Below are 17,308 nucleotides of genomic sequence, written 5' to 3'. Positions count from 1 at the left end.
TATATGTCCTCAGGGTGTTATTCTTAATGAAATTAAATAGGATATTTTTTGGCTTGCCAGAAAACACAGAATAAAAGTCTGTGGGTCTTTGTGCTGAAAGAGGGAAAGCATGAGTCTTAGGAAGGCAGAGGGCTGGCCGAGAATGAGAAGTCACTGATCATTCTGAAACATCTGGAGAGGACTGTTGGCTCTTTCTTCAATTGGTTAGTACAAGTGGGCCTGTAACATTCATAAAAAATAATTGAACACCTATTATGTGTCAGAAGCTGTACTAAGTTCTGGGAGCATCAAAACAAATAAGATGGTATCTTCAGGAAAAATAATTAAGTACAATCTATATCCTAGCTAGATTTACCCATAGTTTTGCGGATGACTGAAATTCTTCCATCTACAGTTAGAAAGAGGGCCCATAGTGCCTTGGCACAGGTTGGATCACCACTGGGGAATAGCTGGCAGGTGTGGTCAGACCCTACTTGGTTAGATGGTATGGAGGGAATGGAGACAGTGGGAAGACCTGGGCCCCTGGGTCTGTGTGGTTGAGTGGGCATTCTAACCCAGGGCTCCAGTGTCCATAACTTTCTCTTTGGCATGCTCTCTTTAGGCGGTATTAGGTACCAGGGTAAGCCGTATGAAACCGTTGTTTTTATACACTAAAACAGTCCAGTATTGGCAATTTCATATGATTCCACATAATAGGAAGTAATTTATGATGTTTTGTGGAGATCTTTTGAAGTTCTCTGGATAGATTACAACCTTGTTTGTTATGGGACCATGAAGTCACTCAAATGCTTCACAGTCTAGGTGGACTTGGAACCTAATCAGCTGCTAAAAAATATCCTCTCCCCCAAGGCCTGGTTCCCTCTCCGCTTCACCCATTTAAGCATCAGCAATCATGATGTTTTTCATGAAACAACAATGGATAAGTCTCACCCATATAACATTATTTTGTTTAGAACATCTGTTATCTTACCAGGATTCAGATGGGGTTGCTGTCTTCACTAAAAGAATATTTTTCCCTTTGGTTGATCACCAAATGGATAGGGCCTGTGAAAGGATCTCCCCCCCGCTCCCCAGGGATTTCTTGTTCAAACAGAATTTGTTGTATCCACATCAGTAAAGCCTTGTTAATATGGGCCGCTGGCCAAATCTTGGAAATAGCCTCATTATATTGAACTGGATGTCATAATGGTATCCATTATGGTGGGCTTCTCTCTTTGTTTGTACTTTTAAACCCAAGTCCCTTGCCACTTTTTACATCTCTCTGAGAAGAGCAGCATTCTCCAGTAATGCAATTTTAGAATGTGTTGTCTCTCCTCCTACTGAAAACCATTAGAAAAATGGAGTCCCTGGTTCTGAGCATTCTTAGGTTAGGGGTTTGTGGCTTATTCTGCTGTTCTTCAGTCATTTGTTTTACTTTCTGTGGTCATGATGACTGTAATGTGTTTTGGTGGCTGAAGGTAAGAACCCATGAGATTTACTTCTTTCAACACCCCCATTAATTGATATTTGTGTCCAAATATATGACAGTAAAAGAGCAGCTTTTTTTTTTTTTTTTTTTTCCAGAATTCATCAAGTGTAACACAGTGTTTTTCATTTTTAATTCTTATAAGCCGGTAAAAGACTGATAGTGTTGGAAGTCACAGCATTTATATTAACTGTCGAAATCTTACTGCAGTCATGGCAAAGTGAAGTATTTGTTGTGCTGGATTTTGGTAATGGACCCCTGCAGGGTTACAGCTCAGGAATGCTGGAAGTATGAAGCTCACAAAGGGGAGGGCAGAGAGGGTGTCAATTTCATTCCTCCAATTAGGCAGTTAAAGAAATAGCAAAGTGCAGAGTAGTGTTTTATTGTGAGGGCTAATTGAAAACCAGAGGAAAATATTTAGAGACCCTACACAGCATTTTGCGTTTTTTAATCTCTTCTATTTGTGTCTCTTCTGGTTTGACTCAGTAAGACCTTCATTTTAAACAAATTTCTATCATTAGAACCAGCTTAATTTCTGTTGCTATAATTAAAAGGATGGTAAGAAATGTTTTAAAGTAGGCTTTCCACAGCAAGCTCAGGATGGTTCAGTCACTCAGCAAACGCTTCCTGAATGCCTGCTGTGTGCCCGACTCTGTGGTAGGGTTATGGTGTGACCGAAATGGGTAAAATCCCTGTCCTTGTGGGGTATAAATTTTACTGGGAAGAGCCAGACAGTACTTATGAACAATTATGTCATTTAATGCTAGGAAGTGATTGGAAAAAAAAATTTAGTAGGGCAAAGAGATGGGGGTGGTGAGTGAAGTATCCTGAAAAAAGGGAGGGGGCCTGCCATGCTGAGACCTGAAGAGAGAGCATCCCAGCAGAGGGAAGCAAATTCAAAGGTCCTGAGGTGGAAACCAGCATGGCATGTTTGAGGAACCAAGAAGGTCACTGTGGTGGGAGCATCAGGAGGATGAGAAAGAGTGGGAGGAGAGGATGTTAGAAGAAAAGGCAAAGTCAGATCTTGTTTCATCTTGAAAGCTCTGGGAAGCCATTGAAGAGTTCATTGAGGCAGGGAGTGGTGTGATCTAATTTAAGTTATAAGAGATCTTTCTGGCTGGTATGGAGACTAGGCAGGGAGACCAGTTGGGAAGTGATTGTAATTGCCTAGGTGAGTGAGGATGGTGCCTCCAAAGAGGGATGCAGAGGTAAAGGGAATGAGAGGAGGTCAAATCCAGGACAAGTTTTGAAGGTAGACCCCACGGGGTTTGCAGATGGATTGGATATTTTGGGTAGTATGAGAGTATGAGAGGAGTCTAGGGCGGTACCTAGGTTTTCAGCCCAAACAACCTGGGTGAATGGTGGGAAGGAGCAGGTTTGTGGGAAGGGACAGCAGTCAGGGGTTGTGTGTGGACATGTTTAGTTTGAGATGCCTGGTTCCACATCAGAGTGGAAGTGTCAGGTAGGTGGTTGGATCTGGGAGTCTGAAGTGGGGAGGTCTGGGCTGGAGTTCTGGGGTCATCAGTATGTGTATTAGATGAGATCACTAGGGAGTGGGTACAAATAGAGAAGAGAAGCAGCCAGAAGACTGAGCCCTGTGGCTCTCCAGTGTTTAGGGATCTGCAGGAGCAGGAGGTACCTGCAAAGGAGGCTGAGGGGAAGCAGCTGGGAAGGAGTAGGAGAGGTTTGGTGCAAGGTATGCTGTGGGCTCAGCCCCTGGGGAAAGTGTGAAGCTTGAAGTTTGCTTTCAGAATGTTCCCTTTTCAGTGGGTTTCTGTCTTCTCTGTGCTCCACTTTCACTTCATGCCTTTAGTTTTTTTTCATCCCAGATAACAACTGCTTTAGAGAAACAGTCCAAAGTACAGTCTTACGACTGGCAGCATCAACACGAGTTTGTTAGAAATACCAATTGTTGGGCTCTACCCCAGACCTACAAATGAGAAGCTCTAAGGGGTGGGACCTAGGAAGCTGCTTTAACAAACTTTTCAGGTGTTTTCGACGCAGGCTGAAGTTTGGGAAAAGAGCTGATAAACTGATCAAGGAAAGATAACAGGTGTTGTTGTTGTTGGGTGCTGTCTAGTCGATTCCAACTCATAGCAACCCTACAGGACAGAGTAGAACTGCTTCATAGGGCTCCAAGGCTGTAATCTTTATGGAATCTGACTGCCACATCTTTCTCCCAGGAGCGACTGGAGAACTTTCGGTTAGCAGCCAAGCATTTAACCAATGTGCTCATTCAAGTATCCCTTTCAGGGTCATCTGCCTAAAGCTAAAAAATAAATATCTAATGGTGGATTTTAAGCATTAGCCTGCAGACCACTGCTGAGACATATTCTTGCGGGGTTGGGGAAGCTTCCTGAGCCCAGAAAATCTAAAAACTGGCAGAAGACTATTTTGTCTTTGGCAATTGTAGTATTATACAGGCTCTCTGACTTCAAATATAAAGACAATACAAATTTTGGCACTTTAGTGGGAAATCCATAAATTTCTAGCAGCCATTCAGAATTTATGCTATTTAAACACAGTGTCTGAGCCTGCAGTTGTTAAGAGCTCAGCTGTTAACCAAAAGGTCAGCAGTTCGAATCCACCAGCAGCTCCTTGGAAATCCTAGGGGGTAGTTCTATTCTGCCCTTTAAAGTCGCTATGAGTCGGAAGCGACTCGATGGCACTTTTTTTTTTTTTTTAACAAGGTATCTACTAGGTAATTTTCAACAATGTCTGAATAGCGAGGCTAATAATAAAAATAGAACCTTTGTTGAATTGTGAATTTTTATTCGTAAAATACATCTCAAATATATTTTAGCCATTTAAGTAATGGAGCTTAATGTATATTTAGTCAAGCATTACAGTAGTGAGGGCTTAAGGAGATTAGAAATAAATGAATCCAATTAAAGAACATGCCTGTGAGGTTTGATATGTCATAGGTATGAATGAACTGTTTGCACAGCAACTGTAAAGAAACCATTAATGATTAACTATCTAGAAGAGGTTTAATTAAGGATAAATGCTATAGGACATATTGTAAAATGTTGAAGTTAAACAAGTGAAGATTTGTGCATTTGAAAACATTGCATCACGTCATCATTTTTGCTGTTTTTTTCCTGGGGAGATCATATTTGAGGCTCGATTTTTCTATAATCTGAGAAATGCCAATGCCTTTGTCTTGTGCAGAAAAGGGCAGAGCTTCCCACAGTGCCCTGGGGTTTGACCTTGTCACACCTCCCTGCATCAGGCCCTAGGGGAAATTTGGGGACCCTGTGACCTTGAGTATGGGATCCAGATTTCCCAGTGTTGTGGGAAGATTATTTTGTTATGATTACAGGTATCTTTTCTGTTTCTAGAATTTGTGTGGAAAAGCAAACTAAAAAAAATAGGAGGTGTGCTCCTTTCAACCTCTCTGCCAGAGGGTATTTTCAGCATTTAGGAATCACTTTCTAAGGATCAGGGGGCTCTTTATTTTCCCAGAAGAACTAGGTAGGCAAGTTATTCCTGTGAGGATAGAGTCTCAAACAAATAAATATAAGGTATAAAAAAAAAAATTTTTTTTTTTATTAGGTAATGGGTTCTCCCTTTACTCATCTAACTTAGTAATGGAACATACATCTGAAGGGAACATACATCTGAAAATTACCAGTTTAATTAACAAATGACAGTAAAGTGCCTGGTGAGGGGTGGGCACAAAAGGTAGGACAGAATGGAAAGAGGTGAAAAAGAGAGGGCCAGAATAATACATGTGGTGTGCATTTTATTTTTTGTTTGCTGAAAATAAGGAAAGTAAGACAATCAAACATGGCTGATATTAGTATCACTTTATTTTTCTTTACATTGGGCTAAAATTAGGGGTTCAGATTTAGGAGAGGAGACTGATAATTTTTAATTTATGCCTTTAATAAAGGAAGTAAGACATTTTGCATTAACTTGTTTGAATCTGTCTTTTAAAGACCAACGTGAAGAAATAAGAAACAGAAACGCTCTATGTTCAATAGATTTTGATTGGAACTTTGACCTGGAAGATTCACAAATACACTTAAAAGTTTAGTGGCTAAATATAGGATGAACTTCTGAGCATGAAAAAAATTAAGTTCTTCATTACAAGAAATATGGCCACAAAATTAGGTTTGCTGCTTTTGAGCAATGACAAAAATGCTATTTATAACTCACATGAAACTAAATTGTTTTAAGAAAATGCATGGCAGGGCAACATGGCCTTCTTTTTTTTCAATTATAAGTAATAATTTAATTCTCCAAAGAAGGAAACATAGAGTCATATAGCTCCTATGAAAGCCTTCAGAGACAGATAGTTCTGTACAGTAGGGTGGGTAGAGAAGAGATTAGAAAGGAAGTGAAACATATAGGCACTGTGAGAGCGTGTGGACATTTATAAATTTTAAGTGGCACAAGTTGAACCTATGAGGCAAGAAATTCAGTAGTGCTTTCTCTTTTGTAATTTAATATTATTCGCGAGGAAGAAACTCTGGAAATATAAAGGAAATAAATGGAGAAACCACTTTAGTATGAGGTGGGAGTACCTGAAATTTGCCTCAGTTAGTTTTTTTAAGAAATATTTTTCTGATTATAAAAGTCAGTTATTATAGAAAAAATTAAGACAATGCAGAGAGGTAGAAAGAGAAGATAAAGAATACCTTTAGTCTACTTTTCAGATAGCCAGTCTTAATATTTTAGTTAATTGTCTCTAAGTATCAGTACATATTAATTAAAAAAGAGATAATTTTTCATTTTATCAATAGTATTTTTCATGTTATTACTCTTCAAAAACATTTTAACGACTGCATAATATTTTATCATATGAATATACCATAATTTAGTAATTCCTCTGCTACTGGTTTTTCTTATTTAATTATTTTTAATTAAATATAAGAAACTATGCTGTGATAAGCATCTTTCCGTATCTATTTTTTGATACTTACCGCTGATTATTTTCATAAGACATATTCCTAGAAGTGGAATTACTGGATTTAAGTAATCAATTATGAATATTTATAAGACTCTTGATAAATACTGTCAATTTACTTTCTTACCTGTTCTGTATAAGAATGATCATTTATTTCATCTTCTCTTCATTGAGATTTATTGTCATTTATAAAATTTTTGTGAATTTGAAAGGAAAAAGAATGACATGTTAGTTGCCTTAATTCATATAGATTATTACTAGTGAAGCTAAACCCTTTAAAAAAAGTGTCTTAGCAATTTGTGAATTGTTCACAACCTTGTGGTGATATTATATTATCAATTTGTAAAAAGTTATTTCTCTGGAAGTTTGAAGTACTATTCCTTCCAACTCCTTCAATATAATTTTGATAGTCCCAGATAAATGATTGTAAAATCAAATTAATTTAGTGTTCTGGTTTGCCTAAGTATCCCATATGCCATGCCTGAATTATAATTTGATAGAATAAGTGTATATTATATAATGTACATTATACTAAAACAATAAAATATTATTAGTTTCTTTGATTCAGGCTCTCAGAGAATTTCAGAATAATTATTATTAATTATTACCTGATAATTAAAAAATTTCTTATATAAACTTGGTTACTTATCAGGCGTCTCTTTCTAATTTATTTAAAAGGTTTGCCAGTCTAAAAAATTTGGGGACCATTTGGATTTGGGATGTAAGTTTGTTGTGATGAAAATAATTTTGTTGATTACTTGCAAATGAGCACCTGTTCTGTCTAAGATATTGTGTCAGGCAGTAGAGACAGTTATCAGAAGGAACTTAGGAGGTGGTTGTCAAGATGTGGCATTCACTGTGCTATAAGGCAGAATGTAAGAAGTGCCAAATGAATGGTACAGGTAGCAAATGGCATAGGAATTCATAGGAAAGAGCAGGGAGAAATCACAAATTCAGATGCAGTTTGGTGGCAGGTCTGGATTTATCCATATTTCAACTTTGGTCATGTGTTTGGTATGAAGGTATTACATAATCCCCTTGTAAAAATGGTTGATTTTGCCACATCTTACCAACCTGTTATAGGTTTTAACTTACATTTTGGTTGTTATTCTTTGTTTATTCTTCATACCTTTGTCTTTCCATCTTGGAATTGCAGTGAGATAGTAAACTTTGTGCTGAAGCCATCTCTTACCCTTGTGGTGCCATCCACTGTGTAGATTGTTGAATGAGATCTACGAAATGGAGGCAGATGGTTTCTAAGCAGAGGCAATGTTTATGTAAAACCAAAGACCTTTGGAATGACTAAACTTGCCAAATCAAATGGAAGAAACTACAAGGAGTAAACACAAATCCACTTACTAGTATGAGACTATTACATTTCCAAGGGTGCCCTAGCCTAACTTTCTGATAGATTGCCTTAGTCTGTGAGCCCTTCACAGTAAGGAATCCTCCTAATCATCCATCTCTGCTGTAGGAGCCTGAAAATGAAACATAAAGTAGGCCTCTCTGCTGTGGAGGTTTGCCCAGCGGCCAGGCAGCAACTCTGCCAGAATATAAAGAAGGTCATGCACTTCGTGTAACAGTGACTATAGAATCCAATTAAAAAGTTTAGTATAAGGCACAGTCATTTCCACTTAATCCGATCACGGTTTAATGCAATCCTCTGCTTATTTCAGTCAGAGCCTTTGGAGCCAAATCACTTGTATGTCTTTGTTTCCACGTTTTCCTGGGTAATTTGATCACCTTCAGCTGTTTGAAAAAAAAGCTCAATTGGGAAATCTGGCAACATCTTTTAAGAATTGCCACATAACATAAAATCAGTAAAGAAGTTCCAGAATAGCCAGCAAATTCAAAATTGGGACCAGCAAATTCGAAAATGATAGAAGCAAAAATTCAGGGTTGTCTAAAATGGAAGCGAGATAGGCTATGGTGGAGTCAAAGAGGAGAATCTTTGCAGAGGATGGTGAATCAACGGGACTTGACAAAATATTGTTGATGGCTTCTCTGTACACTCATTCCAACTTATCTGAAGGTTGTAAATATGTTAGTGTTGCTGTTGGCATTATGGAGGCCAGTCTATCAGTTGAAACGATGTAATGCATTTCTTTGAAGCTGATGGCAACCTTTTAGTGCCAAAGACACCATTTATATATTTGCTTTGCACTGGAATCACACTGAGCTTCCCATATTAATGAGTTGGCATTTTCTTTATGAGTGGTCATGGCATATTGCTTAAGGGAAAACTGAGGAAGGCCAGTGGTACAAAAATGTCCCCCCCTTTTTTTCTATTGGAATTTGAGTAATTCCAAATATGTACATGACTATTATAAAGTTTAGAGTAGACTCAGATGGTTAATTCTGCAAACTGAATGATTTCTGACTGTCCATAATGAAATAAGAGGATTACTTTGGTCTGTGCAAATATGGGTGAGATTGACAAGCCGCAAGCTCCAGTGATTGCGAATTAACCATTTCACATCGCTTTCAGAGCTGAGGTACCTGAGGATGTGTGCAGCTCTGGCACAAGTCATTAAAGGAAGCAAAAAACGCAAATTGCCATTTTGAATCAATAGCTGTTTTGAAAAATATGCCAAGTATCGTATACCACAGTTCCCCTTTCCATATGCTGCGCATATCTGGCAGAACAGCATGAGCTGCCCTGGAGAGGGTTACTTACAGAGCCCCAAACAGGGTCTACTGGACGCTTTTAAAGAAAGCTTTAGAAGTAGAGCAGTGTCATGTCCTTCATTTATTAAAATCAGCTAGTCAAGCTCCACCATACTCATTTTAGAGCCCATGTTCTATGCAGCCGAGTATTTTATTTTGTCCTGTGCTACTAAACAGAAGCACTAAATGGTTTTACTCAGCATGCACGTAACTTTGAGGCCACGTGTGCTAGCAAAATGTGCCTCATTGAGGGGAAGGGAGAGGCAGGGCCAGACTCTTCTTTGTGTCTGAGTTTGGAGGAGGGAAATGGAACACTTGTAGTGCGATTCCTGTCGGCATCTAACCCTTTAAGCTAGACAAATGGAATGTTCAACTTAATAGAATTCTATAAGTAAAACAAATGCTTTGTTCTTAGGGAATCCACCATTCAGAACTGCTCTTGGCAGCACATCAACCATACTTGAGATGTCTTTAAGTGGGTCTTTTTTTACTGTGCTTTTCATCTTAACGCATCTTTTGAGCTGTTGGAGTTTTGAACAGAGAAACACGAAGACCAAACTCTTCTCAGAGGGAAGTGTCCGTGTTGCTGTACCGTCTGTTTGCTGACTTGGCAATATGGAACTTACCTTAATAAATATTTGGCCATATTGCAATAGGGTTTAGAGGCTGAAATGTAACAGAGCAAATTACAATGCATTTGGAGTAGAAAGGGCAGAAATACAAAGCAACAGAAAGAGGTATTTAAAATGAAGTGTATCACAATCACTGTCAAAGTGGAACTATTGTTCTGGGAAAATCAGGTGCCAGAAAGCGCCACTGAGTGTGGAGTCAAGAAATAATCATTACTATTTATTCAGCATTTACTCTATTGTAGGTACTGTGCTATGAGATTTCATATACTATTTTGTTTCAACCTCACAATGACCCTAGGAGTTAAAAAGAAGAAACTGAGGCTTAAATCGGTTGCTGCACAGTTAGAGGCAGAGGTTGGCTAAAAACCTGATCTACCCAGCTTCATGGTCTACTGCTGAATTTTGGTGGATTCTTTCTGTATTTTTGGTGCACGCTGAAACAGCAATTGTTTTTAAAATTAACTTATCAAGTGTATTTTTATAACTTTTTATATTTATTAGAGTTTTCACGCAAATTTGTAAAACTAAATCATTGGTTTGAAAATTTTATTTCTGACTAATTTCGAGTATTTCTCTCACTGGAAATTATGTAGACATTTTGCAGTCTTTTTCAGTCATTGAGATGTATACCTTAAAAAAAAATTTTTTTGGGGGGGTCTGAAAATGCTCAAGAGAAAAGTGAATCCTTGTTCACTCTGTCCTCATAGCCCTGAAATCCCTGTGCTGGAATGTCACAGTAAGAATGGTTTTGCAAAGTTATTTGGCCACATATCTGGAAACCCTGCCGGCGTAGTGGTTAAGTGCTACGGCTGCTGACCAGAGGGTCAGCAGTTGGAATCCGCCAGGCGCTCCTTGGAAACTCTATGGGGCCGTTCTACTCTGTCCTATAGGGTCGCTATGAGTCAGAATCGACTCGATGACACTGGGCTGGGCATTAAGGTCTGCATGATTTTCTAGGTCCTGGGAGGCAGAGACTGAATGGATGCTCTGCTGTCCAGTGGACAGAAGTGCATTTGATACAGGAGGTGCCCAAGGGGCTGCTCCACCTACGTTCAGAGCGTGTGATCTAAGGGCAGGCGTTTGGGGGACTCACAGCTTTCCAGGCTGTTTTCCTGCAGAGAAAGGCTATTGGATTGCAGTTATTAGTAGCCATGGTAGGGAAAGATTCTTTCATAGTTGCATCCTTGTCATCTTCCTCCTCTTCCATGTTTTTGAAATACTGGCAAATGGCCATCGGGATACAGAAAAAATATCACTTGGCTTTTGTCCACCAGGAACTTAGAATCCCCTTGGAAGGACAAGACAGAATCGTTTGAAAAGTACAGATTAGGAAAGGAAAATGATAATTTCTGATCCCCTCCCTCTTCCCACAGGAACTGGCCCTGGCGCCTTCTTCATAAAGGCAGGAACTTTGTCCTTCTGTTCATTGATGTCTCCCCAGCTCTGGCACAGAGAAGATGCTCAGTAACTATTTATTGAATGAATGAATAAATGGTCTTAGCAGTCGGGAAAAGCTTCACAGAGGGAGTATGATTTAAGATGGTTCTTTGTAAAAGGAGTTTCATAGGTGTGTGTTGGGGAGGGAGAGAATCACAAAAGTGTAGGGTCAGTTTGGAGAGAATTATTTTGGATGAAGTGAGGGGTTGATGAGGGAAAATTTTGAGATATTGTCAGAAAAATAGGTCGGAGCCACATTTTGGAGGCACTGAATTTCTGACAGAGGAGTGCTCGGAGTCTGTGTCGTTTGTTGTTCTTAGAAGGAGTTGACGAGAGCAGTAAAGCAGATTCATGATGTAATCAGACTTCACAAGCCTAAAGAACAAACTGCATGGCCACCTTCTAAATTTTTGTTGCTCATATAGGAGATTGTTTTTTTAATACTTGCACTGATGGATGGATTATTTGATACGAAGCCTTTGTGATTTGCTGACATATACCACCACTACTTAGTTTGTAGCCGTGATATTATTGGAGCTCTTAGCCATTTTGTATTCCTAGTCATTTGAGAGACTCTTTGTCTGAATTAGACTTTTGCCTTTGCCTGATCTCATTATCGAAGGACCAACAGGGAAAAGGAAAAGAAGATAAATGAATATTTGGTGATTCATTGAAATGTGTCAGCCTCTTTTACACATATAATTTTATTAATTTATTAAATTTTATTTAACTGCCTTAAAACAAAGAGTATTAAAAATACACGTAAAATTTTAAAAAAGTAAACCCATTAGAGAAAAGGGAAAATAAGATAAGAAAATAAAGGAAGCCTGTGGCGTGGGTGGCAGAAAACGTCTGCCATGAAGATTTGTACGCTTGCTGGATGTGGTTACAAATTGGATCCAGGGCTTGGGGCTTTTTGACTTCCAGTGCAAAGAGGGAAACATGATGACTTGTATGACTCACACTGTCCATGAGGTAAAAAGAAATCGATTACCCAGGAGCAGCCCAGCTAGTTCTGGAACATGAGAGAAAATTCTCCCATGAGTCCTCATAAAGAAGATTCTCTGAAACATTTTATTTCGCCTGTCAGTGGGAGGGGTTGATATCCTCTGATGAAAACTGAGCAGTTAGACAAGATCCACTGTTACCTGGTAGCAGAGTAACATGTCCTGTTCGCAGGACCCAGGCTGCCGTCTTCATCCTCTCAATATCTCAAGCAATACCTTTGTAATGCACTGTCTAAGACAAAATCTTTATCCCCTTCATGTCACAGTCTGCAGTTATTATGCTTGTTTGCTTATTATCTCTTCTTGCAAATAGACTGTAGTCTTCACAAGGGCAAGGACAATAGCTGTCTCGTTTATCCTTATATTTCCATAATTCACAAAGTCTGATATTAGGAGCTCAATAAATACTTATTGGATGAATTTAGGAATAGAAAGAACTGGTGGCAAAATGTACCCTAAAGTAACTGAATTAGTTAGCTTGTTGAACCAAACCAGTTACCTTTAGTTGACTCCAATTCATGGTGACTCACTGTGTGTCAGAGTAGAACTGTGCGCCATAGGGTTTTTAATAGGGTTTTCGGAAGTAGATCTCCAGGCCTTTCTTCTGAGGCACCTCTGGGTGGGCTCAAACCTTTAACTTTTTGGTTAGCAGCAGAGTAGGTTAATTGTTTGTACCACTGAGAGACTCTAACTACCTACAAGCGTGGTTATACCAGTTAACTAGATATAATAATATTTGGAATATTTACCAAAATGATTGATCTTGGAACAGTTAATAGAAGACGTTTTTCCTATCGATAGTCAGATAGCATTCCTGTTGAGTTCACTGCACTTCAGGGAAACTTTAGACTAGGTTTTATAACCCATAGCTTATCAACGAGAACATAAAATCTCAGAGACGTTGAATTATGGATTTAATTTTCTACTTAATGTATAAAATTAATGAAAAATTCATTTTTAATCAAGACGTTTTCCTGAGCATATCATGTAATTTGGCTGTGACACATGCGGCAGCTATATTCATACGGTAAGCTTTTCTAGAATAATCAGACTGTTTGAGGAAACCGGCTATATGGATAGCTTCTGCTTGCTTCCTTTTCCGATACAGATAACTGTCATTTCTAATGAGAGAACACATGCATCCATTTTCTTTGGTGACTGATTAAGGATTTTGTCCTCCCGTCTTGCAGAGACACAGAATACAAAGGGCTGCAGCTCTCCCTGGATCAGATCTCAGCCTCCAAACCAGCCTTCTCCTACGCCAGCAGCTCTACCCCCACCATGACTGACAACAGGAAGGGGACCAAGTCCCGGCTCTCCAGCTCAAAGTCAAAATCCAGGACTTCCCCGTACCCTCAGGTAGGTGAATGCTGTTTTTTGCAGCTTTCTCTTTTTGTGGCCTGGTTTGGTCTCACAGCCGAGGAAGTATTTAAACTGTTTGTAATTCACTATCTGGTTCTGATAAATTTCAAGCTTCTGTAAATCTGTCGAGTTTTCCAAACTATGTTCTTCCTCCTCCTTATCGTTTAAACTAACTGTGCCAGTAATAGACATTTTTATGTTGTTTGTTAGCTCAGAAAAATTTGAAGCAATTTTGTGCTTTACTGCATTTATATAAAGGCCATGAAAGCCTCAGTTGCAGTCAGAACCATTATATCTTTGTTATTTCAAAGGGATTGATTCCAATTTTTTTCCCCATAATGATTAACCAAAAGGATGCAGCCAGCATAACAAAATATGGAAAACAAGAGTTTGATGTAGAAAAGTTGAATCTTAAAACAGCAGCTGAAGAAGAAAGAGAGTAAGAGGTGGAAGCAGAGATGCATTTCAAGGATGGATTTCACCATGAGATTTGAGCACAGATGGACTGTTGATGAGGAGAAATGAAATAGAGAGGATCTTCCAGGTGGCAGGAATGGTAGGAAAAGCAACTCTCTTCTCGTCTTTGCAAGGTGGTGAGATGGTGAGACCCAGAGAATGGCAGCAATTGTAGGAAAAGGTTTTCAGGAGGTATTCCAGAAACATTGAAAGATACAAATAGGAATCCTGATTCTTAGAAAGGAAAAAATATTATTTTTTAATCTAGTTTGATATATAGAAACTAGACTGTGGATGTGTGTGCACAACTGTCTCCTGGCCTGAAGGACACTTGACAAAATTGAGAATTCTTCACTCCCACTATCCTGTGGGCCCCTCACCTCCATCCTTTTCTTTTAAGAGCACCATGCCAAAGTCCCTGCAGTTCACTAGAGTAACTCCAGGAGATGATCCCTGTGCTCAGAAAAAAAACAAACTGGGTTCTGAGTCATTTCATCATGGTGGTCTTTACCATTTACATTTCAAATATATTTATAATAGTAAAAATGGCAAGCAGGTGGGTACAGAAACGATTTCCTTACTTACCAGAGCTATGTTATATGTATTATGTCAATATCTACAAGTGTACACTGCTTGAGGCAATGCCATTAATTGATTAACTGGTTGCTAAGAAGCTCTTTGCTAGATTATTTGAGGGGCTTGATATGCGCAGATGAAAAGACCAGGTTCCTGCCCCCAAGAGACTTATGTCATATGATTTGAAATTTTCCACAGAAGACCAGGTCTCGTTACTCTGACAAAAGAGAGGAGAGCAGACGTGTGATGCCTAGACCTTTTTTAAGGTACACCTTAGATTATGAGGATTGAGCACTTTACTTATAAAGTATATTTTAATCTAAATCATTGTGGAGGAGTTACCTCTTTTTCTTGAACATCTGATGAGAAGCTTCTTTTTTTCTTTTTAAATTATTACCTTACACCTTGGGCAAAGAGTGTTTACTGTCTCTTTTTATTGCTTGAAAGGATGGATTATGCCTTTGGGTAATTCTATCCTTAAACATACAGAAGTGTTTGGCACATAGATGAAGGAATAATTTAAATTAGGAAATACCAACTTAAGAAGGGATTTGTCCATTGTTATATGGAAATTAAGCCACAATGTTGAGAACAAAAACCAAATCTTCCCATTGGGCCTCCAGAACGTACTTGTCTGATTCATGATTCTTCCATGCTCAAGTCATAATGTCTAAACTTTCTATTACCTCACTCTAACAGTAGACTAACTACTCGTTTCAAAAAATGGTAACCACCATTAGACTACTCTTTGTGTATGTGTGTGTGTGTTTAATTTTAAAGTCACACATGTTACATAGTTTTAAAAAAAAGCAATATGGAAAGGTGGGAAATAGAAAATACTCTTCTATCTATTTGTTCTCCATCTTGAAAATTGTGCTTTCTTCTAGAAATGTTCTATGAAGTGTAAAACCATGCACATGCACACATGTATGTCAATATAGGACTTCTCTTGAAATTTGTGTCTTTATTTTTGAGGTTAATACTTACATAATGCAGTTTTTAGAATTTTGGCTGTATGTCTCATTTGAAATCACACAGTCATGAATTAAGTTTTCTTAACATTTATGTGCCTAAAAAAGGTTATCCTTTAATGTATATACTTTAGTCATGGTCTTAGGCCATTCATTGACTGAGTTTGTATTATCTGGCCCACTAATACATAGAGATAAGAACACATTCTCTTTGTTTTTTTTTTGGGGAGCCACTGGTATAGACAAACACATGAATGGGCATTTGAAGTGAATTTTCGTGGGATAAACACAGGGTGTTTTGGGGGCACAAAGGAAAAGCATGACATCCAGGACAATCCCATCACTGTGTCCACTGGAAGAAAACAACTTAGGACCGTCATTTTGAATGCTAAAGCCTCAGGAATTTTGTAGAAAAAAAAATTTAACATCTCAAAAGTCTTATTTGGAAATCCTGTGGGGCAATTCTACTCTGTCCTCTAGGGTTACCATGAGTCGGAATCAAATTGATGGCAACGGGTTTGGTTTTGGTTATACACTAATTTTACCACTCGTTTGTCAGTTTGTCATACTGTGGTGGCTTGTGTGTTGCTATGATGCTGGAAGTTATGCCGTAGTGTATCAAACACCAGCAGGGTCACCCATGGTGGACAGGTTTTGGCAGAGTTTTCACACTAAGAGATACAAGGAAGAAAGGCCTGGAGATCTACTCCCCCAAAACTAGGATTTCCAAGAAGCGGCTGGTGGATTTGAACTGCTGGCCTTTTTGGTTAGCAGCCAAGCTCTTAACCACTACCTCACCAGGACTCCAGGAATTAGTGGGAGGTGATATATACTAAGGGCTTTACAGGTAGTATCAATGGCAAGCATTTTGCCCTGGTTGGCTAGAGAAGGTATTGTGGGTGACCTGGCTTAAAGGTAGGGTTCAAGTATGCGGGAAGAACGGAAAGGAAAGGGTGTTTCAGGAAGATCAAAATTATGAGGAAAGACAGGAACACATTGTTAATGTGGTTGGGTCTGGTGGTGAGTGGGGGGAGGAGGACTGGTTTCTCTAGATGAGAACTAGAGGTGAAATATTTGGAAACAGATTGTTCAAGGAGTTTAGGTTTGTTTTGTGAAGAACTGGTAAAGGTTTTTGAACAGGTAATGAGAGCAAAACTATTTAGGAGACTAATTTTAACTGTCCTCTTGTGAGTTTTTAGAGAAAGATGTGACAGTCTGCTTCTGTAAAGATTTATGGCCTTGGAAACCTGTGGGGAGGTTCTACTCTGCCCTGTATGGTCTCTATGAGTCAAAATCGACCCCACAGCAGTGAGTTTTGGGTGTGAGCTTATGAAGGTCTAAACTAAAGTTCTTTACTTAAAGGACACTGCAGAGAAAGAATAGATACCTTTTTTTTTTTTTTTTCCTAAATCATTGGCTACTTGTACCCCTTATCATTATGGATACATGTTTTTTTTTTTAATTATGTTTTTAATGCTTTCTTTCCGTAGTTAATTATACGCTTGTACTGAATTCCCTTTTATGCATTACATAGGTGCTTAATAAGTGCCTTTTTAGTGACTAACTGATCAAACTTTTAATTATATTTAAATGCTTTTTAAGTACAGTTAAGTACTTCTGTAAGGAGAACTTTTCTTTTTTTTTTTTTTTGCTATTTCCACAGCCACATATTTTTGGTATGTAAATTATCATCGGATCTTTCAAGAAGCAGTTTTCTGAGCAAAATTGAGCTCATACAGTAATGTCTTATGCCTCTTGTTAGTTATGTAAATAGTGATTTGATGATTGTATCAATATTATTTATTAGACTCTTTGTTATGACT

At 38.6% G+C, this 17,308-nt stretch overlaps 1 protein-coding gene across 1 annotated transcript in view; it reads left to right on the top strand.

The window, feature by feature from the left end:
* SIM1 (SIM bHLH transcription factor 1) overlaps positions 1–17,308 on the top strand; it is an 80,148-nt gene that overhangs the window by 25,884 nt on the left and 36,956 nt on the right. The window contains exon 9 of the mRNA XM_003404325.4: positions 13,311–13,479. Coding sequence (XP_003404373.1) covers positions 13,311–13,479 — 169 coding nt within the window. The remainder of the gene's footprint in view (positions 1–13,310; positions 13,480–17,308) is intronic.

This window comes from Loxodonta africana, chromosome 1, assembly GCF_030014295.1.
Source record: "Loxodonta africana isolate mLoxAfr1 chromosome 1, mLoxAfr1.hap2, whole genome shotgun sequence".
Classification (NCBI taxonomy): Eukaryota; Metazoa; Chordata; class Mammalia; order Proboscidea; family Elephantidae; genus Loxodonta; species Loxodonta africana.
This window is presented reverse-complemented; position numbering and strand designations above follow the sequence as displayed.